The 21,358-nt window shown below is 48.3% G+C and overlaps 1 protein-coding gene across 1 annotated transcript in view; it reads left to right on the plus strand.

Moving 5' to 3' along the window:
- Positions 1 to 927: 927 nt before the first annotated feature.
- NPEPPS (aminopeptidase puromycin sensitive) overlaps positions 928 to 21,358 on the plus strand; it is a 31,696-nt gene continuing 11,265 nt past the window's right edge. Inside the window, 10 exon segments of the mRNA XM_063178804.1 lie at positions 928 to 1,084; positions 8,676 to 8,760; positions 15,363 to 15,440; positions 15,756 to 15,877; positions 16,641 to 16,748; positions 17,897 to 18,097; positions 19,726 to 19,746; positions 19,749 to 19,830; positions 19,947 to 19,976; positions 21,194 to 21,312. Coding sequence (XP_063034874.1) covers positions 962 to 1,084; positions 8,676 to 8,760; positions 15,363 to 15,440; positions 15,756 to 15,877; positions 16,641 to 16,748; positions 17,897 to 18,097; positions 19,726 to 19,746; positions 19,749 to 19,830; positions 19,947 to 19,976; positions 21,194 to 21,312 — 969 coding nt within the window. The 5' untranslated portion in view covers positions 928 to 961.

Consider the following 21,358-nt stretch of genomic DNA (forward strand, 5'->3'; position numbering starts at 1 on the left):
AACTGAAATACAGAGAGCAAAGAGGGAAACCCGGGTGTCCCAACACAGGGGCACCATTCCAGCTCGGTCCCCCCCAGTCTGAGTGCAGCGGGAGACCCAGGAGCCGTCATCCCCCTGAACTGGGAGTACTGGGAGCCCCGCTAACGAGGTGCCCGTGCCACCCCAAAACCGGGAGCCCCTGGGTGCACTGTGCCAATCCCCACCCAGACCAGGTGACCCGAGAGCCCCAGTTAACGGGGTGCCAGCATCCGTCCAAACCGGGAGCACCGGGAGCCTCATTGCACCTTAATGGGGTGCAATGTGCCAGGCCCACTTGGAGCGGACACACCGGGATCCCCAATTATGGGGATCCCCATTACAGACACACCGGGATTCCCCATTACCGGCGTCCCCGTTACCGGGATCCCCATTACGGGGGCTCACAGGGTTCCCCGTTATCGGGATCCCCGTTACCGGGGCTGCCCCGTCCCGCAGCACCGGGAAGGGGCGTGACCCAGAGAAAGGGGTGTGTCATCGAGGGGCGTGGCTTCGCGCAGGCGCACTCCCGGCCAGCGCTTACGCAACTCCTCCCGCCGCCTTCCCCCCCCTCCCCGCCCCCCGCGCGCGCTACGTGCGCGGCCGCGTGGCGCCGCCGCGCGCACGCGCACGCGCCGCCCGCGTGCCTCCCTCCCTCTCTCCCTCCCCCCCTCCCGCTCCGCTCCCCGCACTCCCCCACCGGGGCCGCCTCGAGCCGGGAGCGCGCGCGCGCCCCCGCCCCTCCCTCCTCCTCCTCCTCCTCATCTTCCTCATCCTCCTCCTCCTCCTCATCCTCCGCTCCCGCCGCTGCTCCCTCTCGGTGCGTCCGTGCGGAGCCGCCTCGTCGCCCTTCCCGCGCCCCCCCCCGCCGCCCCCCGCCCCCCCCCTCCCCGCCGCCGCCGCCCCGCCGGGGGGGGCGCAGCCCCGCACCCCCCGCGCTCCCGCCATGCCGGAGAAGCGGCCGTTCGAGCGGCTGCCCGCCGACGTGTCCCCCCTCAACTATGGGCTCTGCCTCAAGCCGGACCTCATCGACTTCACCTTCGAGGGCAAGCTGGAGGCCGCCGTGCAGGTAGGGCCCCCCCTTCTTCCTCCCCATCCTGCCCTTCCTCATCCTCCTCCTCCCGCCCCGCCCCCGAGGGGTCCCGCCGGCCCGCGCCCCCCGAGGGACCCCGCAGTGCCCCGGGGGACCCCTCGGTCCCCTCCTCGGTCCCCTCCTCACCCCGGGGTGTTCCCCCCCCGCCCCCAGGGACCCCGCTCCCCCTCAGGGCCCCTCCCGGCCGTGCCCTGAGGGACCCCCGGCCCCGATCCCCCCGTTCCCTGCGCTCCCCGGGCCCGGCCGGGCAGGTGCAGGGAGGCCCCTCGGGGCTCCCCCCGCCGCTCCTCCGCGTTTCCATTCACGATGGGCGGACAAACCCCCTCCGAACCCGCCAAAAGCCCTCCGGGACCCCCCGAACCCGGCCCGGCTCGGGGGCAGCCCCGCCCAGCCCCGCTGCGGCCCCCGCGGGTCCCCCCGGGCGGCTCCTCCGGGCTGAGCCGGCCCGGGCCGGGATGCGGGAGCGCCGCGGGAGCCCCGGGCTGGGCACGGCCGGGATCCCCGGTGCCCGCAGCCCCCCGGGGACCCCCCGAGCTGCGCTCCCAGCCGGCCTGGGGATGGATGGATGGATGGCGGGGGGTTCTGCTGGAAAAGCCAAATAAGCCGTGAAAGGAGAAGTCCCCGGTGCGGCTCCCGGGGAGGGTAGGCCTCGGTGTCATGGAGAGAGAGCCTGGGCATGAGAGCCGGGAGAGGGCTGCGGAGCCGAAACCTCGCCGCGTTCTTCTGCAAGGCGAGAAAAATCCTCCTCGCCGTGCTCGTGCTTCAGAGCCGGAACCAGTTCTGTGAAAGCCTTCAAGTCTCTCCCAGTCATTCTCATTGGCTGCCCTGCCAAGATTTCCCGAATTTGCTTTCACGTCTTTTTCTTTTTTTTTTTTTTTTTCCCTTGCGATTTGAGAGAGGTACAGAATTATAATGGCATAACTGTATTTTTGGGGGTTTGGTTTTTTTTTTTTTTTTCTGAAAATTAGATGGTCACACAGAGAGCTTAAAAAAATATTTGCGGAAGGTTTTAAGTCTCGAGATGTGAGCAGATCTAAGCCTTGCTGTGCTGAAGGGGTGGTTAAACCTGGTTTTAAATAGGTAATAAATGCAAGGAGGCAATGAAAGCCGCGGGATGTGAAGCACAGGTAGAGAAGCAGGCGAGTTCTTCCCTGGGGAAGGCCCGGGGCTGGGGATGATGGGGAATCGTGCGACTTTGGGGAGCTGCAGGAACCCGAGCAGACATGAGTAACTTTGTGTCATGTGACAGAAATACTGAAAACCCAAATCTCCCCGCGGATTTGATGCTGGCTCGGGGCTTTGGTTCCAGCCTCGGGGCCGCCGCTGCCTTTTGGGGTGTTCCAGTTCGGAAAAGGCCGGTCTGAGAAATTCCCATTTTCTTCCGCTCTAATCCCAGGCACCTATTCCTGTCCTCGCACCCCGGCCCTGTTACAGCTGTGGGGCTGTAAATGGGATCACTGAAATCACCCAGGTTAAAAATAACGCTCGGGGGGAGGGGAGCAGCGGCTCTTCAAGCCGGCGCTGGGGAGAGCAGCCCTGGGAACGGCTCTGGGATGCAGGAATGGCCCGGAGCTCCCTCCTGGCAGGGCTCGCTGGTTTGCAGGGGTTGTTCCCGGGGAGTGGTTTGAATTTCCTGCTGCGTCCAGGTGCGTTCCCACAGCAGAGGATTCCACCTGGAGATGGGCACTGCTGCGCTTTCCCCAGGGAAAAGCTGTGACCCCGCAGGTTCCAGGCTGTAAAATATCCCTTCTCACATCCTGGAGTGCTGCTCTGGTGCTCCCGCAGCGGAGAGGAGGGGAGAAAACGCCAACAAACCGCAGAGAGCGAGGTTTTTGAAACAGATCTAAAGAAATGTATCTTTATTTTGGATAGCTTTTAACACGGTGAGCCCGGGAGGAGGCACCTCCCGGAAGGAGGAGCACCTTCCCGGCTCGGGCAGGGCAGTGGATCAGGGGTGAGTTCACCTGCCCGGGCAGGGCTGGGAGTCTGGAGGGGTTCCTGGGGCTGCCGAGGGCCCAAAGCGCAGGGAGATCCCAGGCAATGAGAGGGGAGATGCTCTGCTCCTTGATGGGGAGAGGAGCTCCTGGCTCATCCACAGGATGCTCTCTGTACAGGGATGGACGAACAAAATTAATAACTATCAGCATGTTTCTGTCAAGCTGATCTAGAAATTAACACTTTTGGAGTCATATTACTTCAATTAAGGACCTTTTCTACCTGAGCCTGAGCCCAGCAGAGATTTTCTGTTTCCAGCACCACCTGAGAGCTTTGGAGTCTCTGTAAACTCACAGAGGCAAAAGTGGGTTTGTGTTAAAACACAAAATTTTTTATTTTGGGGCGGGGAAAATACACGTGCTGCCTCCTCTTGAAGATCCTTAAGTTGTTCCTTTAATCCCAATCAGTAATAATTGCCTGCTCCATCCCAGCTGGATAATGGCAATAATCCGCACCAAGATGCTTTCTGAGCCATGGGGTGACTTCTGAGGCTCTGACACCAAAAATAAAAACCCCCCAAAACCAGGAACAAACTTTCCAGAGAGCCTGCAAAGTGCTTTGTTTGCTTTGTTATTTGGCATCTTTAAGAGCAGAGTGGAATTAGTGCAGGCTGTGATGTTTAGTCAAGGTATTACAAGTAAACACTTGATCATTCTTACTCACTCCAGTAATAGGATTTGCAGCCCTCTGCGGAGAATTTGGGGCTTTCAAACCCTAAAAAAAAAATAAATAAAAAAAAAAAGTCGCAGCCTTGGCTGTGGGGCAGGACACTTGTGCTGGCTTTAGGGCCTATAAATAACCCGAAGCACTTTGTGCCACAGTAATAAACGGTGCCACTTGCATGGCAGCTCCAGATAATCTTCAGGGGATAAAACCCCTGGCGGTGCAGGCGGTAAGAGGTGGCAGCAGATTTCAGAGCCTGGGAAGGGGAGTGGGGACCTGCCTGTGGGTTTGTTCCCGTGTCCAGCTCGGGGAATTGTCCCCCCTGGATAAAGGAATGATCCCGAAACCTTGGCAAGTTGGATTTCACAGCCTCTTTTCGGAGCTGTGCTTCTGAGGGCTCTGGTAACCCAGCTATTACCATTTTGACCGGTTCTTCCAGATTTCTAAATAGTATAATTTGCGGCCACATGAATACTTTTGAAGTCCGTGCAGTTGTGTAACAATTACATAAAGTGACAGTACATAATTCCCATTTATCACAGCTGAAAACCCCAAAAAATCCTCAAATGAACTGTTTCCCAAGGAGCGCGGGCCCCAGCTGGGACAGAGCGTGGCTGTGGGAGAGCCGGGGCTGGAACAGAGTCTCCTGCTCACACCCCTATGATTGTTCTGCCACTTATGTCATCTCCCAGCATTTAAACTTGATTTGTGGAGGGCGTGGGGATGCCTCTCCACCAGCACAATTAAGATTGTGGGGTGGAAATGGTTCATTTTCATTATTCCTCTGTTGGCTGGAGCTTTAATTACGCCAGCCTTGGCTCTCAGGGCCTGGTTATCAGCACAGGGCACTTGCATTACTCAGTGGCTGGGTCAAACTTTATTTTTTTCCTTTTTTTTCCCGGATTTTTGGCTCTTGGGAGGGTCGGAACAAAGAAGGGATGTGTGGCCCTGGCATTGTCCAGCAGCAGAAACAAAGCTGCCTGCGGCTTTGAGGCTGTAAGTGGAATTTTTGAGCGCCGAGAGGATCACCTGTGAGGGGCAGGGCCGCCTCCCAGCTCCCTGGTGTTTCCCTGCCCATGGATTCCCTTCCTTGGAGCCGCTGCCCTCCCCTGCCTGGAAACTCCGCCGAGGTGTTCCTTGATTGTGGAGCAGCTTATCTGCGAGGAATTTACAGCCCGGGCTCCCTCAAATCCCCGCTGCTGCAGCGTTCGGTGCATCTCTGGCAGGTTTAGCAATGTTTAACTGCTTGTCTGCTGCTTTTTATAGGTCCATTATGCAATATCTGCTGGCCTGAGGAATGTGTGGAGCTGGTTAAAGATTAGTGCTGACACTCCGGGGTGGAACCCTGGCCCAGTGCAGCTCGCTGGGTGTAGTATTTGTGCTGCTGGGGAGCTGCTCCAGGATAAACCCTCTGCTCTCCAGCCTTGGGATCTGCGTTTCCAGCACGGGAAATTAAACCTGGGCCTGGCAGCACCTCGGGGCTCATCAGCTCAAAAATTGGGGTTTTTAACCTTTTTTCCCCCCCAAAAAAATGCTCCTTGAGCCCCTTAATTCCCAAGATTGGGATGGATTTGCAGCGATCACAGAAGGGATTTACTCGCCCCTGTGAATCCCACACCTCTGGAGCTGGATGTGCTTCAGAACAAGGGAGTTTTCCCAATTAGTCCTGGCGTTGTTAACTCAACTCCTTGGCCACTGGAATTTGCTGGAGATGCAGGTTAATAAATCTCTTTATTGCTCTCCTCATTGAAGCTTTGGATTCTTACAAAAGACACGCCCTGGAACACCAATCCAGAGTAAATTTAGGTGTCTATTTCTAGAGAGAAAATTGCCAAAAACACTCGCAGTTGTTGTAGTGCTGCTTTTAGAAGAGGGCTCCGGAGCCGTGTGACAGGGTTGGAATTATCTGGAATTAATTTTGGCTCCAGGAGATCCCTTTGGATGCTCCTCAGCCTGCATTTCAGGTAGGCTGGAGTTCAAATCCCTGCTCCTGATATCCCAAAAAATTGGGAAAATATTTTCCATCAAATCCTTCCCTGCTCTGACCACAAAAAGCTTCACAGCACCTTTAGGTATTGTTTAGCGGAGCTAAATAATTGTAATTTTTAACTTTTCTTCCATCAAATATTAAACTTTTCAGGGGGATTTCAGCTTTTTTCTCCTGATGGGTGAATTTTCCCTTCCCTGCTTGTGGTGCCCGAGTCTGACCTCAAAATAGTGTTTGAATTCTGATTAATCCAGTATTCAATTTAATTCATCAAAAGCCAGGAGTTTACAATCCTGAGCCATTCCTTCCCTGCAGAGATTCCTCTGATTTCTGAGCTGTGTAGAACTGCTCTTCTCTCAGTTCATTAAATTAAATTAATTCATTTTCCTTGCTGAAAAATATAATTTCTGCCTGTACGGTGAATTTCACCCCTTTTTTTGAGTAGTTAAAAAAAATTAACTTTTTTACCCTCCTGGCTCATTTTAGATATTTTTTTCTATGCTGCCCTCTCATAAAACTGGCTTGATATTGGTAGGAAGTGAGGGAAAAAAAACCTAAAAATAGATAATTGCCTGTTTAAGGAGCCTCTGGATTTTCTCTGCTTAAAACTAAACTTTCTTACTTTGCAGGCTCAGTGCTCCACTGAAAGCTGTGTCCTGGAAAAAGTTGTTTTTTAAAGATCAAGCCCATTGTTAAACTCACATTGTCTGCAATTTGGACAGCTCCGAATCCAGGGAGATTTGGATTCATAGATTGAATAAAGGTCTCCAGACACTCATAAAAAGCGTTTCTCATCCTGATTTTTCTGTGTTTTGGAATAACCTTGTAAAACCCGCCTAAGCTCCAGTATTGTGGTAAAAACTATTGAGATTTGAATTTTGGGTTTGAGGGAGCTTTGTAGTTTTTCAGTTTTATGTGCTCAGAATTAGAAAAAAAAAAAGTGGATTTCAGGTTGTAAATCTTTCCTGGGAAAATCAGGTTGACCCTGTGTCACCTCAGCTGTTAGATTGTTCTCAGTGCTTTGCAGAAACGTTGTTTTCACAGCCAGTTTGGGTTTATTAATTACGATTAATTTGATTTTAATTCCATCAAGAGGTGACGACAGCCGTGCTGCACCCCTTGGTGTGACACCACTGCAGGGGAGCAGGGAGGAGGCACCAACAGTCGCTGCTCAAAAAGTGTAAATACATCATGTTTCTTTGCATAATATTTATTAATTAAACAATTCCGTAACTGAGGATGAGCCAGGGATATTTGTCAGGTCAGGGAGGTCAAGGAGAAGCTCCTGCCTGGGTTGGGGTGTGTGGGGTTTGTCCTCCCTGCTCAGGGATGGACCATCCTACACCTGTGAGATCCCAAATTTTAAATTAAGGAATTTAATCCCTTCTCCATCAAATGGCTCAGGTTTGGGGTTTCTGTCCCAGATGACCGAGGAACATTCCTGAGGAACGTTCCTGGTTTATTCCCAGCTCCTCTGGGGACACCTGAGCCTTTTCTTGTGGCTTTACAAACAAAATCAAATAACAGTTTGTGTGCTGCCTGTAGGTGAGCTGGCCTGGGCACACACAGGGGCTCGGAATTGTGGAATTTGGGGTTAAAGGGACCTCAAATCCCACCCAGGGGCGTGGAATTGTGGAATTTGGGGTTAAAGGGACCTCAAATCCCACCCAGGGGCGTGGAATTGTGGAATTGGGGTTAAAGGGACCTCAAATCCCACCCAGGGGCTTCGTGGGCAGTGCCAGGGGTCCAGGGCAGCCAGAGCTCCTCTGGGAATCCCACCCCAGCCCCTCCAGGCCAGGATTCCTTCTTCTGTCCCACCCAACCCTGTCCTCTGGCACTTTAACCCCATTCCCCCTTTTCTCTTGGAAATTCATTCATTTTCCTCCCTGCCTCCTTTCAGGGAGCCTAAACCCAGCTCACCCCTAAGCCTGCTCTTCTCCAGGCTGAACAATCCCACTTTTCCCGCTTTTCCTCCCTGCAGAGCTGCTCCATCCCTCTGATCTCTCCTTGTCCTGACCCCAGAGCTGGAGGCAGCTCCAGCGCGTTCCTGGCTCCCAGTTCACACGTGGATACCTGGGACGATGGCTCCAGGTTGTGATAGTGGGGAAAACAAAACAGGGATGGAGTTTCTTAGGCTTTAGTGAGCTGATTCTGGGGCAGGAAGCAGTTTCTTCGTGCCTGTGTCAAATCTGGTTGGTTGCTACAGAAATTTTTACTCCTTTATTTGAGAAACTGCTGGTGCCTGCTGCTAGAAATCCTATCCTGACAAGCAGGATTCCCAGCTTGATCCAGCCTGATCATTCTGGCGGTTCCAGCCGTAAATGTCTGAATAACTCCCTGGTTTAACTCCCAAATATTTTACCCCTTTGTAATTAATTTTCATTTAATTTGAATTCCTCTGTATTCAGGCTCTCGCATTCAAACAGAGAACTGGCACAGCCCCACGGTTTATTCCTACGCTGGGAGCTGGCGCTGGGTAAATAAAGCAGAGAGTGTGGAGCCAGGAGCTGGCAGAAGGGGAAGGAGAATCTCCTGGCAGATGTGTTGGGCTGAGGAGCTCCGGCAGCCTGGAGCACGCACAGAGGTTGTGTTGGTGACGTCTCCAAGGGAGATTTGCACTCTGCTGTCCCTTGGGCCATCCCCAGAGGAGGCTGATGGGCTCAGGATCTGTTTTTGCTGGGTTTGGATTCCCAGGCGTGCACAAGGGCCCCATTGTGAAGTTTTCAGCCCTGTTCTTTACCCAGCATTAAATAATTCCCAGTGGGGATGAGTGGCCGAGCGCAGCTCCTGCTCTGCAGTGCCTCCTTCTCCTTCTCCATCCCAAACACCCAACTCTCCTTCAGACGCCTGGAGGTGCTTTTCAGATAGACGAGAGCTGAGAATTGCCGTTTCTTCCTGGTGCTGATGGAGTTTCTCTTGCAGGTGAAGAATGCCACCAACCAGATCGTGATGAACTGCGCCGACATCGACATCATCACGGCGTCCTACGCCCCGGAAGGAGACGAAGGTGGGAGCCCTGCCTGCTTTCGTTTCTGCCCCGCAGCTCTGATAGCACAGTGATGTCACGCTTTGATAAGCTCAGCCCCGCCCCTGGAAGCACAGAATTCCTTATCTCGGTTCCGTGCTGGCTCTCATGGCTGCCACTGGCGTTGTGGTGAAGGAGTTCCTTCAATTGTGATAAAGGAATTCCTTCAGTTGTGTTGTGGGAAAGGAATTCCTTCATTTTTGTTAGGGTTAAAAATTCCTTCAGTCTCCTCCACCTCTCCTGAGGGGTGTAGGCAGAGGATGCTGGGCTGCTTTGATATTATTTTTATATCTGGATGTTGTGTAAACTTCTAAGGACATCACCTGTGCCTGTGGGTTTGGGAGTATTGACAAAATGAAATATTGACAGGGAGTGCATCAGTAAGAGCCTGCAGTAGGAAATGCTCACAGGAAAGGGTTTGGAGAGCACAGAAAACACTTAATTGGCATTCAGCAGGATTTTCTGAGTGTTGGATAGTGTGGAAAAGGGTGATTGTGAGGAGGAGACCAGCTCAGGGAAAGGCTGGGAGTTGCTGGAGAAATGTGTAGCCCTCAGCTGCAGTCGCTGAGTTCCCCAGGGGTGGCACTGGGTGGGATCTGAGGTCCCTTCCCACCCAAACCATTCCTTGGTGCCACTCTCCGGGTCCTTGTAGCATTGCTCCATTTCACAGGTGGAGAAATGTGCTCAGGAGGGGATCTGGGGAAGGAATTCCTCCCTGTGAGGGTGCTCAGAGCCTGGCACAGTGCCTGGAGCCCCTGGGACAGGGGAGGTGTCCCAGCCCTGGCAGGGGTGGCACTGGGTGGGGTCTGAGGTCCCTCCCACCCAAACCATTCCTTGGTGCCACTCTCCGGGTCCTTGTAGCATTGCTCCATTTCACAGGTGGAGAAATGGGCTCAGGAGGGGCTCTGGGGAAGGAATCCCTCCCTGTGAGGGTGCTCAGAGCCTGGCACAGGTGCCCAGAGCAGCTGGGGCTGCCCCTGCATCCCTGGCAGGACGGTGGAGTGTCCCTGCCCTGGCAGGGGTGGCTGGTGACTGGAGGGATTTGAGGTCCCCCCACCCCAAAAGGCTCTGCAGTTCCAGGGTCCCCAAGCACAGCATCCCCACCCAGCTTTGCACTTGATCAGGTTTGGTTTCTTTTTCGATTCGGGAGGATTTTTGTGGGCGTGAGGAAGCTGCCCTGGGAGGAGGGCATGTGTGGAAAAGCAGGGCTCAGCTCAGGAAGGGCCGGGCAGGATCCTGGAACGGGGCCACAGGGCTGGAAAAATGGGAAAAATGTCCCCAAGTGCTCGGGGCTGTCCCCTGGCACCGCAGGCTGGCCCTGCCACCGTGAGGGCGTTGCTAAGCACTTATTAATTAAAATTATTCCTCTTATTAAGAGGGAGTGACACACTGGCACTCACCAACTGCTGCATCACAAACACTCGAGGTGTAACTTGGTTGTAATTCATGTTAAAAATAGAATTAATATAAAGTTAAAATTAATGTGTTTAAAATGGAATGAAAAGAATAAAAGGAAAATAATGAAATTAAAAATACTAAAATGAATAAAATGGAAAGCGTAAAATGAAAATTCTAAATTTAATAAGATTAAAATTAATAAAATGAAAAGAAAAAAGAAAATAATAGAATGAAAATAATAAAAATAATAAAATTAATCCAATTAAAATTATTAAAATAAATATAACTCAAATTTATAATTAAAGTAAATAGTTAAAATTGCAATTAAAATAGCTTAAAATTAAAAATATTTAGAAATTTTAAAAGAAAATTTAAAAAAATATAAAACAACAATGAATTGCTATCATCACAGCCAGGGCTCCACGGGGTTAAAAACGGATCTGTGGGATTTGGGAAGGTGCCAAGGAGCAGAATGGCTTTGGAAGGAGAATTGCATGGAATTGGCACCTGTTGATGCAGACCCTGAGGCTGCCCCTGTGCTCAGCCTGGGGATGGGGGCTGTGTAATGCCCCCCAAAATGAGCCCTGCACTCATCAGAGCCTGGAGCTCGCTCCTGGAACTGTGCACAGGGAGAAGCTCGTGGTGGTTATAAAGAATTGCCACCCTTCGTCCTGTAGGGAGGAATTGGTCTCACCCTCACTAAAAATAAAAAATAATTGGGAATTTATCTCCTTTCCAAGCCTGAAAAGCAGCTGTGGGACGGAGATTTTATTTAACAGATCCCAGTTCCTCGTTTGAGGAGCAGATCTGGTGACTTTTGTGCAGAATAATTTGTTTTTTTCCCCCAATCTTGTCAGTGCCCCTGCCCTGGGGCTGCCCAGCAGATTTTGGCTGCAGCTCTTGTACCCCTGGTGCTGATGGGCACAGCTGAGGGCAGGACTTTGGAATTTTGATGCAGATTTGCAGGGAAAGCAGATTATTGCCCAATATTTGACAGGAAGCTGAGGGAGGATCCCCACAGCGTTAAAGTCAAAGTGAAGAATTTTTGCTGTGTAATCCACAAAGGAGCAGCAAGGACTGAGTAACAAAACCAGCAGAGATTGAGCGCTGGGGAGCAGAAATTCCTGAGTTTCAGCCCAAAACTGAGATTGTCAGGGAGGGCTCTGGGTTCCCTCTGTGCCAGCAGTGCTGTAATGGAACAAAGCTGCTCAAAACACCAGAGTTTTTCCATGGCTGGATTCAAACTGGCTGGATATTTTTATATTTATTTTCTCCACAGAGCTGTTGTATTTTTCCCTTTTTTTTTTTTTTTTTTAACACTCCCAGTGGAGTTTTAGCGCCGAGGTGTGCACGTGTGCAGATGGATTCCTTGGCTCAGGGGGAGCAAGGATGAGCTGGAGTTTCACAGAAATGTCAGTTTTGGGGAGGGATGGAGTTTCATGCTCGGGGGTGTGAAGGAGTTTGGGCTGGCAGCTTCCCCTGGGATCCCAGCAGCTCTGGGGAGTTTGTGCAGCAGGAGCAGTGCGGGGACATTTGGGCTGTGCTCAAACTGGGGAGGTTTTTGAGGGCAGAATTCATTATTTTGGTTTTTTTTCCTTCTCTGTGTGGTGGGGATGGGCCTGGATGTTACACCAGAGATTTGGGTGGTGGTTAAAATAGAACGAACAAAAAACCCCCCAAAAAACAAAAGAAACCAATCAAAAAACCCAAAACTCAAACCAAATCAACCAAAAAACCCCTAAACCCAAACCGAATCAACAGAAATAAAAACCCCAAAACCAAACCAACAAAAAACCCAAAAACCCAAATCAACCAAAAAAAAAACCCAAACCAACCAGAAAACCCAAACCAACCAAAAAAAACTCCCAAACCAAATCAACCAAAAAACCCAAAACCCAAACCAAATCAACCAAAAAAAAACCCCAAACCAAACCAACCAAAAAACCCAAATTAACCAAAAAAACCTGCAAACCAAACCAACCCAAAAAACCAAATCAACAAAAAAAAAACCCCAAACCAACCAAAAAACCAAATCAACCAAAAAAATCAAACCCAAACCTTAATTACCTGTGACTTCTCCACACCACAGAAGGGCTCCTTGAAAAAATTCCATCTTGAGAACATTCCATTTTGAACATTTCCATGGTTTGCTCTCAGCTTTGTCCTGTCTTGGGCTCTGGGCCCTGTTGGAGCCACCCGAGGGTGCAGCAGGATTTGGGATTGTCCCTTTGCAGGAAATGTGATTTATCCCAAACGCTGCTGGAGCTTTTGAGGAGCTCCCACTTCACCCCCTCAAACCTGCAGCAGCCCCTCTCTGTTCTGTGTATTTTTTCCTGATTTAAGTGGTAACACATCTTACTCCTGGGTGCTTCCTCCCTTTGTTTTCATTTTCTCATTTCTTATTTTCTTTTTCTCCATGACAAAAAAAAAAAAAAAAAAAAAATCCCTTTTATTTCCTGCAACTTCTTCTGTGCTGTAATGTGCAAGTGATTAACTTGCAACCTTGCAGTGCCAAACTCTCCAGAGCTGGGCTGGTCCCTGCAGGAGCTTTTGTTTCCCAGCCCGAGGAACCGAGCCAGGCTCTGCTGCACTCTCAGCTCCCTTCCACTCCAGCTAGAAGCATTGTCCAGTGTTTTGTGCGCTTCTGCTGCTCTGGATTGAATTATTGCCGTTGAATAAGGAGTTTAAACAAAAAAAAAGCAAAACAAAAAAACAAACAAAACCTCCCCAAACCAACCAACCAACCAAAAAAACAACAACAAAAAAACCACCCCCAAAACATACCACAAAAAACAACAACAGCAAAAAAAAAAACTCAAAAAGGAAACAAGCAAACAAAAAAAAAAAAAAAGAGAAAATGTAATTTGGAATCTTTGGTTCATGTCCGGTTGGTTTGGGGTTTGATTTGTAAGGAGCTGCTTGGAGATTTGGAAAACCCTGAAGGTTTCAGTGTTTTGTCTTCCAGCCTTGGTGATGTTCACCTCTGGGTTTTTTTGGGACAAGTTAAAACTTCCAAAGCAGCAGAAATTCCACAAATTGAAACCCAAATAGAGAACTCTAGTAGGGAGGAGGAGGAGGAGGAAGCTCCATATCCATTGTCAGCCTTTGGCAGAAGCTCCACACGAGGAATTCCTGTGTATTCCTGAGTTCCAGGAGGCTGCAGGATCAGATCGTGGCCTTTGGAAGCTGTAAAAAAACATTAAAATGTTTTTATATTGTGGCTTTGCTGTGGTGGTGTTTGAAAATCCACCAAAAATCCCCCAAAATCCAGCTGGGGAGCATTGCTGCATTCCTGGGCTGATCAGGGACCCTCTGAGCACGGCTCCAGCAGCAGGATTCCTCAATTATCAATTCCTGTTGATTTATTTATTGATAAATCAGTAAATTCCCAGCAGGTGTGCAGCTCTGATGGACTCTGGAAATGATCAGGATCAAAATCAGCACCCAGCTTCTCTCTGCTGGGACCCAATCCCATCCCAGGATTGTTCTCCTCCGCATCTTCCTCTCCTGGATAATTTCCTCTCCTCTCCTATCTCATTTTCTGCCTCGGTATCCCCAGTTTTAAGAAGAAAACTCAAACTTTTATTTTTGGTTGCCTGGCATTTGCTGGCAGCTGGTTGTCCTTGGGCGGATTCTTCTTCAATGCTCAACTCAGCTGATTTTTAAAATCGTGGAACTCCTCAGCATGGATCAGGAGAGCCTAAATTTGAGCCTGAAATTGATCCTGTAGAGGGTTTTTTTTTTTTTGTAATTTATTCCTGCCTTGCGTTTTTTGCTGTGTTGTTGGAGCCTCTCAGTGCTGTGCACCCCAGCGCGGTGGTAAAACTCAGATTAAACCCCGAGCAGAGCCCTGTGAAACCTGTACTTAAACCTAATTCATCCCTGCAGCTCCTGCATTGGGCAGAGGTTGGAATTAACCCGGGTTTAACGCTGAGATCCCACTGCTGCAGAATAAACAGCCCTGGAAATTTCAGCGCCGTAAAACAGCCCCGTTCCATTTCCCTTTGTCACCGCAGCCTCCCGCAGGGCGCTGGGGCTGAAACCCAACACTTGCAGTGACACCTGAGCAGCAAAACGAGTCCTTTTGTGACTAAAATTGTCATTTCAGCCCGGCCTTTGTCATTCGGGGCTTTGGCCGAGCGGCAGGGTTTTGTCTGGGGATGAAAAGTGCCTCGTTGTGTCCGGGCTTGCCGGCTTTGGCAGCTGGAGATGCTGCTCTGGAGCGGGTTTAAAGTCCTGAAGTAATTATAATTTCTCACAGGTTGAGCACGGAGGGAGCAGCATTGCAGAGTGGGGTTCTGTGGGGTTGTCCCGGATTTTTTTGGCCGAATGAGAACAGATCCCCATCCCCTGGAGGGAGTGATGAATTAGGAAGGGAGGAGCAGCCCCAGGTGCTCCAGGACAGTCTCACCCCCCTCATAGTCTGGATTTTTGCATCCCCAAATAGTTCCTGTGCTCTGTAAATACCAAATTCCCTCATTTTTGGGTGCCTTTGGGATCCTCTGTGTAAATACCATATTCCCTCATTTTTTGGTGCCTTTGGGATCTCTGTGTAAATACCACATTCCCTCATTTTTGGGTGCCTTTGGGATCTCTGTGTAAATACCAAATTCCCTCATTTTTGGGTGCCTTTGGGATCTCTATGTAAATACCATATTCCCTCATTTTTGGGTGCCTTTGGGATCCTCTGCCTGAGCGGGGCAGGAACCCCAAAGTAGGGCCCAGCTTCTGAAGGCGTTTCTGAAATAAAATCAACATTTATTTTGTGGTTAAATCCAAGCAAACCACCCCCCTCCCCATTGCTGTGGAGATTAATGGGATTTTCATAGTGAGAGCCACAAATTAGGTCAATAAACCCTAAGCATCCTGTTTGGGATAATTAATGGGAGTCCTGCTGCACTGAGGGGAGTGTTTAACAGCAAGGGGGGAATTTGGGGCTGTATTTCACCATTCCTGGGACACAAATCCCGTTTCTCCTGCAGGTTTGGGGATTTTCAGCCCAGCTTTCACTCCTGCAATTCCCACCACGAGAGAGAATTCCCGTTCCTGTAGTTCCTCACTCAGAATCACTCAGAATTATTTCAGAGCTGTGGAGCTCAGCTGCTTTGGGTGAATTTGCAGAGTTTTGAGCCCAAACCCTTTTCCAGGACGATTCTGATCCCAGTGCTGTTTTTTTCCCTTTCCAGAGGTTCACGCCACAGGGTTCAACTACCAGAATGAGGATGAAAAGGTCACTCTGTCCTTCCCCAGCACCCTGCAGAAAGGTAAGAGCCCTCCCTGCCTGCTGGGGCTTTGGACAGCAGCTCCTTCCCTGGACCTGCCCTGGAATTGCAGATTTTGGCTGGTTTGCGCTGAAATCCATAATTGATTTGCCGCAATTCCTTAAATCCCGGAGTTTGCAGACTTTCCTCCAAGTTTCATTGGAAGACGGAACTTTTGAGGTCCCTCTTGGTCGCTGCTCTGTTCAAAAAAATCCAAAAACCCTGTGGGGAATTGTGGGTTTGTTTTACTTAGGGAACAACCCCACAGCAAAGCTTTGTGCCACCTGCCCAGGCCAGGTCTGTGTGCTTGTGTTGCAGGGACAGGGACACTCAAGATAGACTTTGTAGGGGAGCTGAATGACAAAATGAAAGGGTTTTACCGGAGTAAGTACAGCACACCCAGCGGGGACACGCGCTACGCCGCCGTCACCCAGTTCGAGGTAAGCCTCTCTGCATTATTTTTATTTTATTTTTATTTTTATTTTTATAATTTTCATTTTTATTTTAATTTTAATTTTATTTATATTTTAATTTGAATTTTATTTATATTTTCATTTTTATTTTCTTTTTTATTTTAATTTTCATTTATATTTTCATTTTTATTTTATTTAAAAATTCTAATTAAAATTTATTTTTATTTTCATTTTTAATTTTAATTTTATTTTAAATTAATTGTAATTTTAGTTTTAATTTAATGTTAATTTTATTTTTGTTTTAATTTTTATTTTCTTTTTCTTTTCATTTTCATTTACATTTCTTACCAGGATTTATCCTTGCAACAAAGGGTAAATCAAAAGGCAAAGACACATTTTCTCACCTTCACCCATCCCCTGTGGATGAATATCAGAAATTTCCATTATTTTTCCCCTCCTTGCAGTGAGCTCAGGGCTGGGCTGGTGCTGCCCAGGGCACGCCCCCAGCACAAACAGAGCATTTTTGGGGCTCTTCTGGACAAATTTTGGGGTGTTTTGTGCACGCCTGGGTGCCCTCAGTGCTTCCCCTCCTGCCGTGCCTCTGCTCAATTTGGACAAATTTTTATTTAAAATCGGGAGTGAAAGAAGAATAAAAACCTAATTCAGAGGTCAGGAGTGCAGTGAGGAGACCAAGCCATGATTCTCCCTTTTTTTGCTGGAAATAAATTGAATTTCTGTGGTTTTTACCACAATGTGCTGTGATTTATTTGTTTAATTCTCTTTATTCCAGGCCACTGATGCTCGCAGGGCTTTCCCCTGCTGGGATGAGCCTGCAATCAAAGCAACGTTTGATATTTCTTTGGTGGTTCCCAAAGACAGAGTAGCTTTGTCAAATATGGTAAGTTCCTAAATATTTCAATTAAATATGCCATTGATAATTAAAATTTTGCCTTGATAACAGCTGGGAATAAAATCTGCAATAAATGGGGAGAGAAACACAAAATTTGATGTCAGGACAAACCTGGTGGTTTAAAAAAAACAAAATTAAAATTAATTTCACGTGCTGCTTGATTAAGAGGAACTGGGAAAAAAATCCTTTGTGAGTTTTCCTGTTTGGGTTTCTGTCCAGAGCTGGAACAAAATGTGGAAACAGAATAAACACAAACAAACACAAATGAGCATTTTTGATTTGGTGCCTGCACGTGTTTTTAGGTGATCTTGCTGGAGAAGAATTGGTTTTAAAATAGGGTTTATTTATTTATAAATAAATTCATTTATAAATAAATAAAGCCTGGCCTGGCCCTGCACAAGGTTTTTGGGTCTGGATTTAGAGGGGTGCCTTGCTGGGATGGGATTGATGCTCTTTATTTCCTAATGGGATATAACTGAAATATTAACTAAAATTTATTATAGTATCAATAATATGCTAATATTATCAATAGAAATATAATAGGAAAATTATATATACTATGTAATAATTGTATATTATATGTAATAATTATACTTGTATACAATGTAAATATTGTAATATTTATAATTACACTGTAACTACATTATAATTAATATTATTTATGAATACTTAATAATAATAAAATCACACCTGCTGCTGGGATGGGGCACTTCAGCACGAGAGAACTGCTTGAAAACACCAAATCCCTTGAATTTTAACCCCAAGGAGGGAATGGTTTCTGCAGCATGTTGGGAATTCCCACTTTGGAGCAGGCATGATGCACCTGAGGGGTTTTATCCCAAATACTTCCAGTCCTGGAGCTGTAAAGTTGCCCATAATGGTAATTTAGGAGTTATTTTGGAGCAACTACCCCAAATGGTTTGAGATTTAACTTGTCTTAGTGGTGATAAAGACAGCACCAGCAGGATGATCTGAAATCCATCAAGAAATCGCATTTAGAAATTCCGTTTTTGGGGTTTTTTTTTCCTTTTCTGAACCTCTTTGCGCCATAAAAAAAAAAGCCCCGCAACACTCGGGTAAAAAAAACTGAGGTTTTGGAGCCCCCGAAGGCCCAGATTGTGTGTGTTCTCCGTCAGAACGTGGTGGAGCGGCGGCCGTACCCCGACGACGAGAGCCTGGTGGAGGTGAAGTTCGCGCGCTCGCCGGTCATGTCCACGTACCTGGTGGCCTTCGTGGTGGGCGAGTACGACTTCGTGGAGGCGCGCTCGCAGGACGGCGTGCTGGTGCGCGTCTACACGCCCGTGGGCAAGGCCGAGCAGGGCAAGTTCGCCCTCGAGGTAAATCTGGGATGGGTCTGGGATGCAGTCGCACGCAGAAATCTCTGAGTTTGGGGGGTTTTTTGGGGTTTTTTTGGGTTATTTTGGTGGTTATTGGTGGGTTCTCGACATAAGCGGAGTGCTGGTGCGCGTCTACACGCCCGTGGGCAAGGCCGAGCAGGGCAAGTTCGCCCTCGAGGTAAATCTGGGATGGGTCTGGGGTGCAGTCACAACACAGAAATCTCTGAGTTTGGGGGGTTTTTTGGGGTTTTTTGGGTTATTTTGGTGGTTATTGGTGGGTTCTCGACATAAGCGGAGTGCTGGTGCGCGTCTACACGCCCGTGGGCAAGGCCGAGCAGGGCAAGTTCGCCCTCGAGGTAAATCTGGGATGGGTCTGGGATGCAGTCGCACACAGAAATCTCTGAGTTTGGGGGGTTTTTTGGGGTTTTTTGGGTTATTTTGGTGGTTATTGGTGGGTTCTCGACATAAGCGGAGTCCTGGTGCGCGTCTACACGCCCGTGGGCAAGGCCGAGCAGGGCAAGTTCGCCCTGGAGGTAAAATTGAGACAGGTCTGGGGTTTGGTCATTCACTGAAATCAGCCAGTTTTGGGGGTTTTGGGGGTTTTTTTGTTCATTTTTTCTGGGTTACGCATGTCTGGTGCACGTCTACACGCCCGTGGGTAAGGCCTGTGCAGGGCAGGCAAGTTCGCCCTCGAGGTAAATCTGGAATGGGTCTGGGGTCCGGTTTCTCACTGAAATCAGCGAATTTTGGGGTTTTTTGGGTTTTTTTGGGGTTTTTGGCGGGTTGTAGATGCACGCAGTGTCCTGGTGCGCGTCTACACGCCCATGGGTAAGGCCTGTGCAGGGCAAGTTCGCCCTCAAGGTAAATCTGGAATGGGTCTGGGGTCCGGTTTCTCACTGAAATCAGCGAATTTTGGGGGTTTTTGGGGTTTTTTTGGGGTTTTTGGCGGGTTGTGGATGCAGTGTCCTGGTGCGCGTCTACACGCCCGTGGGCAAGGCCGAGCAGGCAAGTTGGCCCTGGAGGTAAATCTGAGATGGGTTTGGGGTCTGGTCACTCTATGAAATCAGCAAGTTTGGGGTTTTTTTCCTGGGTTTTCTTGGAGTTTCTTGTTGGTTACTATGAAATCAGCAAGTTTTGGGGTTTTTTTCCTGGGTTTTTCTTGGAGTTTCTTGTTGGTTGGTTTCCTGGTTTTTTGGGGCGTTTTTTGCCCAGAAGGGCAAGTTCGCTCTGGAGGTAAATCCGAGTCTGGTTTAGGGGTTTTGGGGTCTGGTCATTCACAGAAATCTGGGAGTTTTGGGGTTTTCTTTTCCTAGTTTCAGTCATAATTTTCTTAGTTTCATTCGTAATTTCCTAATTTTAGCCGTATTTCTTAGTTTCAGTCATAATTCCTTAGTTTTTCAATCCTAATTTCTTAACGGCAGTCACAATTTTCTTACTTTCAGTTGTAATTTCTTTGTTTCAGTCATAAATTTATAGTTTCAATGGTAATTTTCCTATTTTCAGTCATAATTTCCTAGTTTCAACCATAATTCCTTAGTTTCAATCCTAATTCCTCAGTTTCAGTCACAATTTCCCAAGTGTTGCCCAGTTCCAGGTTAACAGAACATTTCTCCTCTCGTTTCTTACAGGTTGCTGCTAAAAACTCTGCCTTTTTTATAAGGACTACTTCAATGTTCCTTACCCTCTTCCTAAAATTGATCTCATAGCTATTGCAGACTTTTGCTGCTGGTAAAGTAAACTCACTTTATTGCTGAAATTGTATTTTATTTGATTTTTTTTTTTTAATTAAAAAACCTTTAGGAAGAGGTGTGGATCAATATCAATAAACCTTTGTATTTATTTTATAAAGGTGCCATGGAGAACTGGGGCCTTGTTTACTTATAGGTATGATGTTAAAATACTGTCTTTCCCCCTCTCTGTTTCATTAATTCTTGGAGTTAATTGGATTCATTTGAGGCAGCTCTAATTGCTGGGTGTCCATCCCAAATCAGACAGAACCAATCCTTTCAATTTTTAGTTTGGTTTGGATGATTTTGGCGGTGGTGTTACAGCTTGGGAAGGCAAAATTCAGCCACTGGCTGAGGGTTTTAAATTGTAAGAACCTTCTTGGCCCCTTTTTTCTCCCATAAAATCTCCTGACACAGTTGGGAGAGTTTATTTTGCCTCGTAGGTAAATTTGGCAGCCACAGAGTAAAGGTGTGGAAGTGGGAAAATCAAAAATATTAACTCGCCTTCCTTTGCAGTTTGATTTTTTTTCCTTCTTCTGATCAAGCTTTTGCACTTTTGCTTGATATTAATTCATTTTCTGTGCTGGTGGTCAGGAGGATTTCCCTGAATTTGGACCAACTTGTAAGCTTTGGACTTTAAACCCTGAAATAATTTGGGATTTCTTCTGCTCAGTTTGAATTTGGCCTTAAAAAATCCAAAACAAATTCAAGCCCAGGTTTTAATTTTTTTCCCTGCTTATTGCAATTCTGATGAAATCCGATATTTTATTCCTTGTGGGGAAAACAATTTAATATATTTATCCTGGATGAGGAGAATTTTTGGGCTGGAGCTGTGAATTTTTGCCCCTTGGTGCCGAGTTTGCTCTGCCCCATTTGGGCACCTGCAGGCCCCATCCTGGGAAGGTTTTTTGGGAGGTTTTTCCCTGGAATTTCAGCATTCCAGAGGTCCCTGAGCAGGGCTGGAGGTGCCACAGAGGAGAAATTGCTGTTGGCACCTCTTGGAACAGCCAGAATTCCTTTGGGGTCACTAAGGGGAGCAAGATCTGAGCACAGAGGGAAGCTGAGCTTCCAAAAATTACCTAGGGGAGCATTTTGATAAATAAAAACTAAATTTTCCTCCTTCTGCCTGTTTTTTTTTTTTTTTTTTTTTCCTTCCACTTCTTGCATGCCATAAAACAATTCCTGCTCCAAAGCGCTGCGGCAGCTGTGGAACTCACCCTGACAATGTCATGGCTACACTGAGATAAATTGTGGGTTGGTTTTCGGGGGGGTTTTTTTTCCTCCCTTAGGTAATTTCACCTCCTTTGGGTTGTGGTTTCTGGTGCGCCGGGGTTGTCCCGTCCCTGCTGAGCTCTGTTTTCTCTCGCCCACAGGGAGACTGCCCTGCTCATCGACCCCAAGAATTCCTGCTCCTCGTCCCGCCAGTGGGTGGCTCTGGTGGTGGGACACGAACTGGCTCACCAGTGGTTTGGGAACCTCGTCACCATGGTACCTCAGCCCTCCAAAATCCACTTTTTATTCCAACCTGCCTCCT

The sequence above is a fragment of the Melospiza melodia genome, chromosome 30 (genome assembly GCF_035770615.1).
Source record: "Melospiza melodia melodia isolate bMelMel2 chromosome 30, bMelMel2.pri, whole genome shotgun sequence".
Taxonomy (NCBI): domain Eukaryota; kingdom Metazoa; phylum Chordata; class Aves; order Passeriformes; family Passerellidae; genus Melospiza; species Melospiza melodia.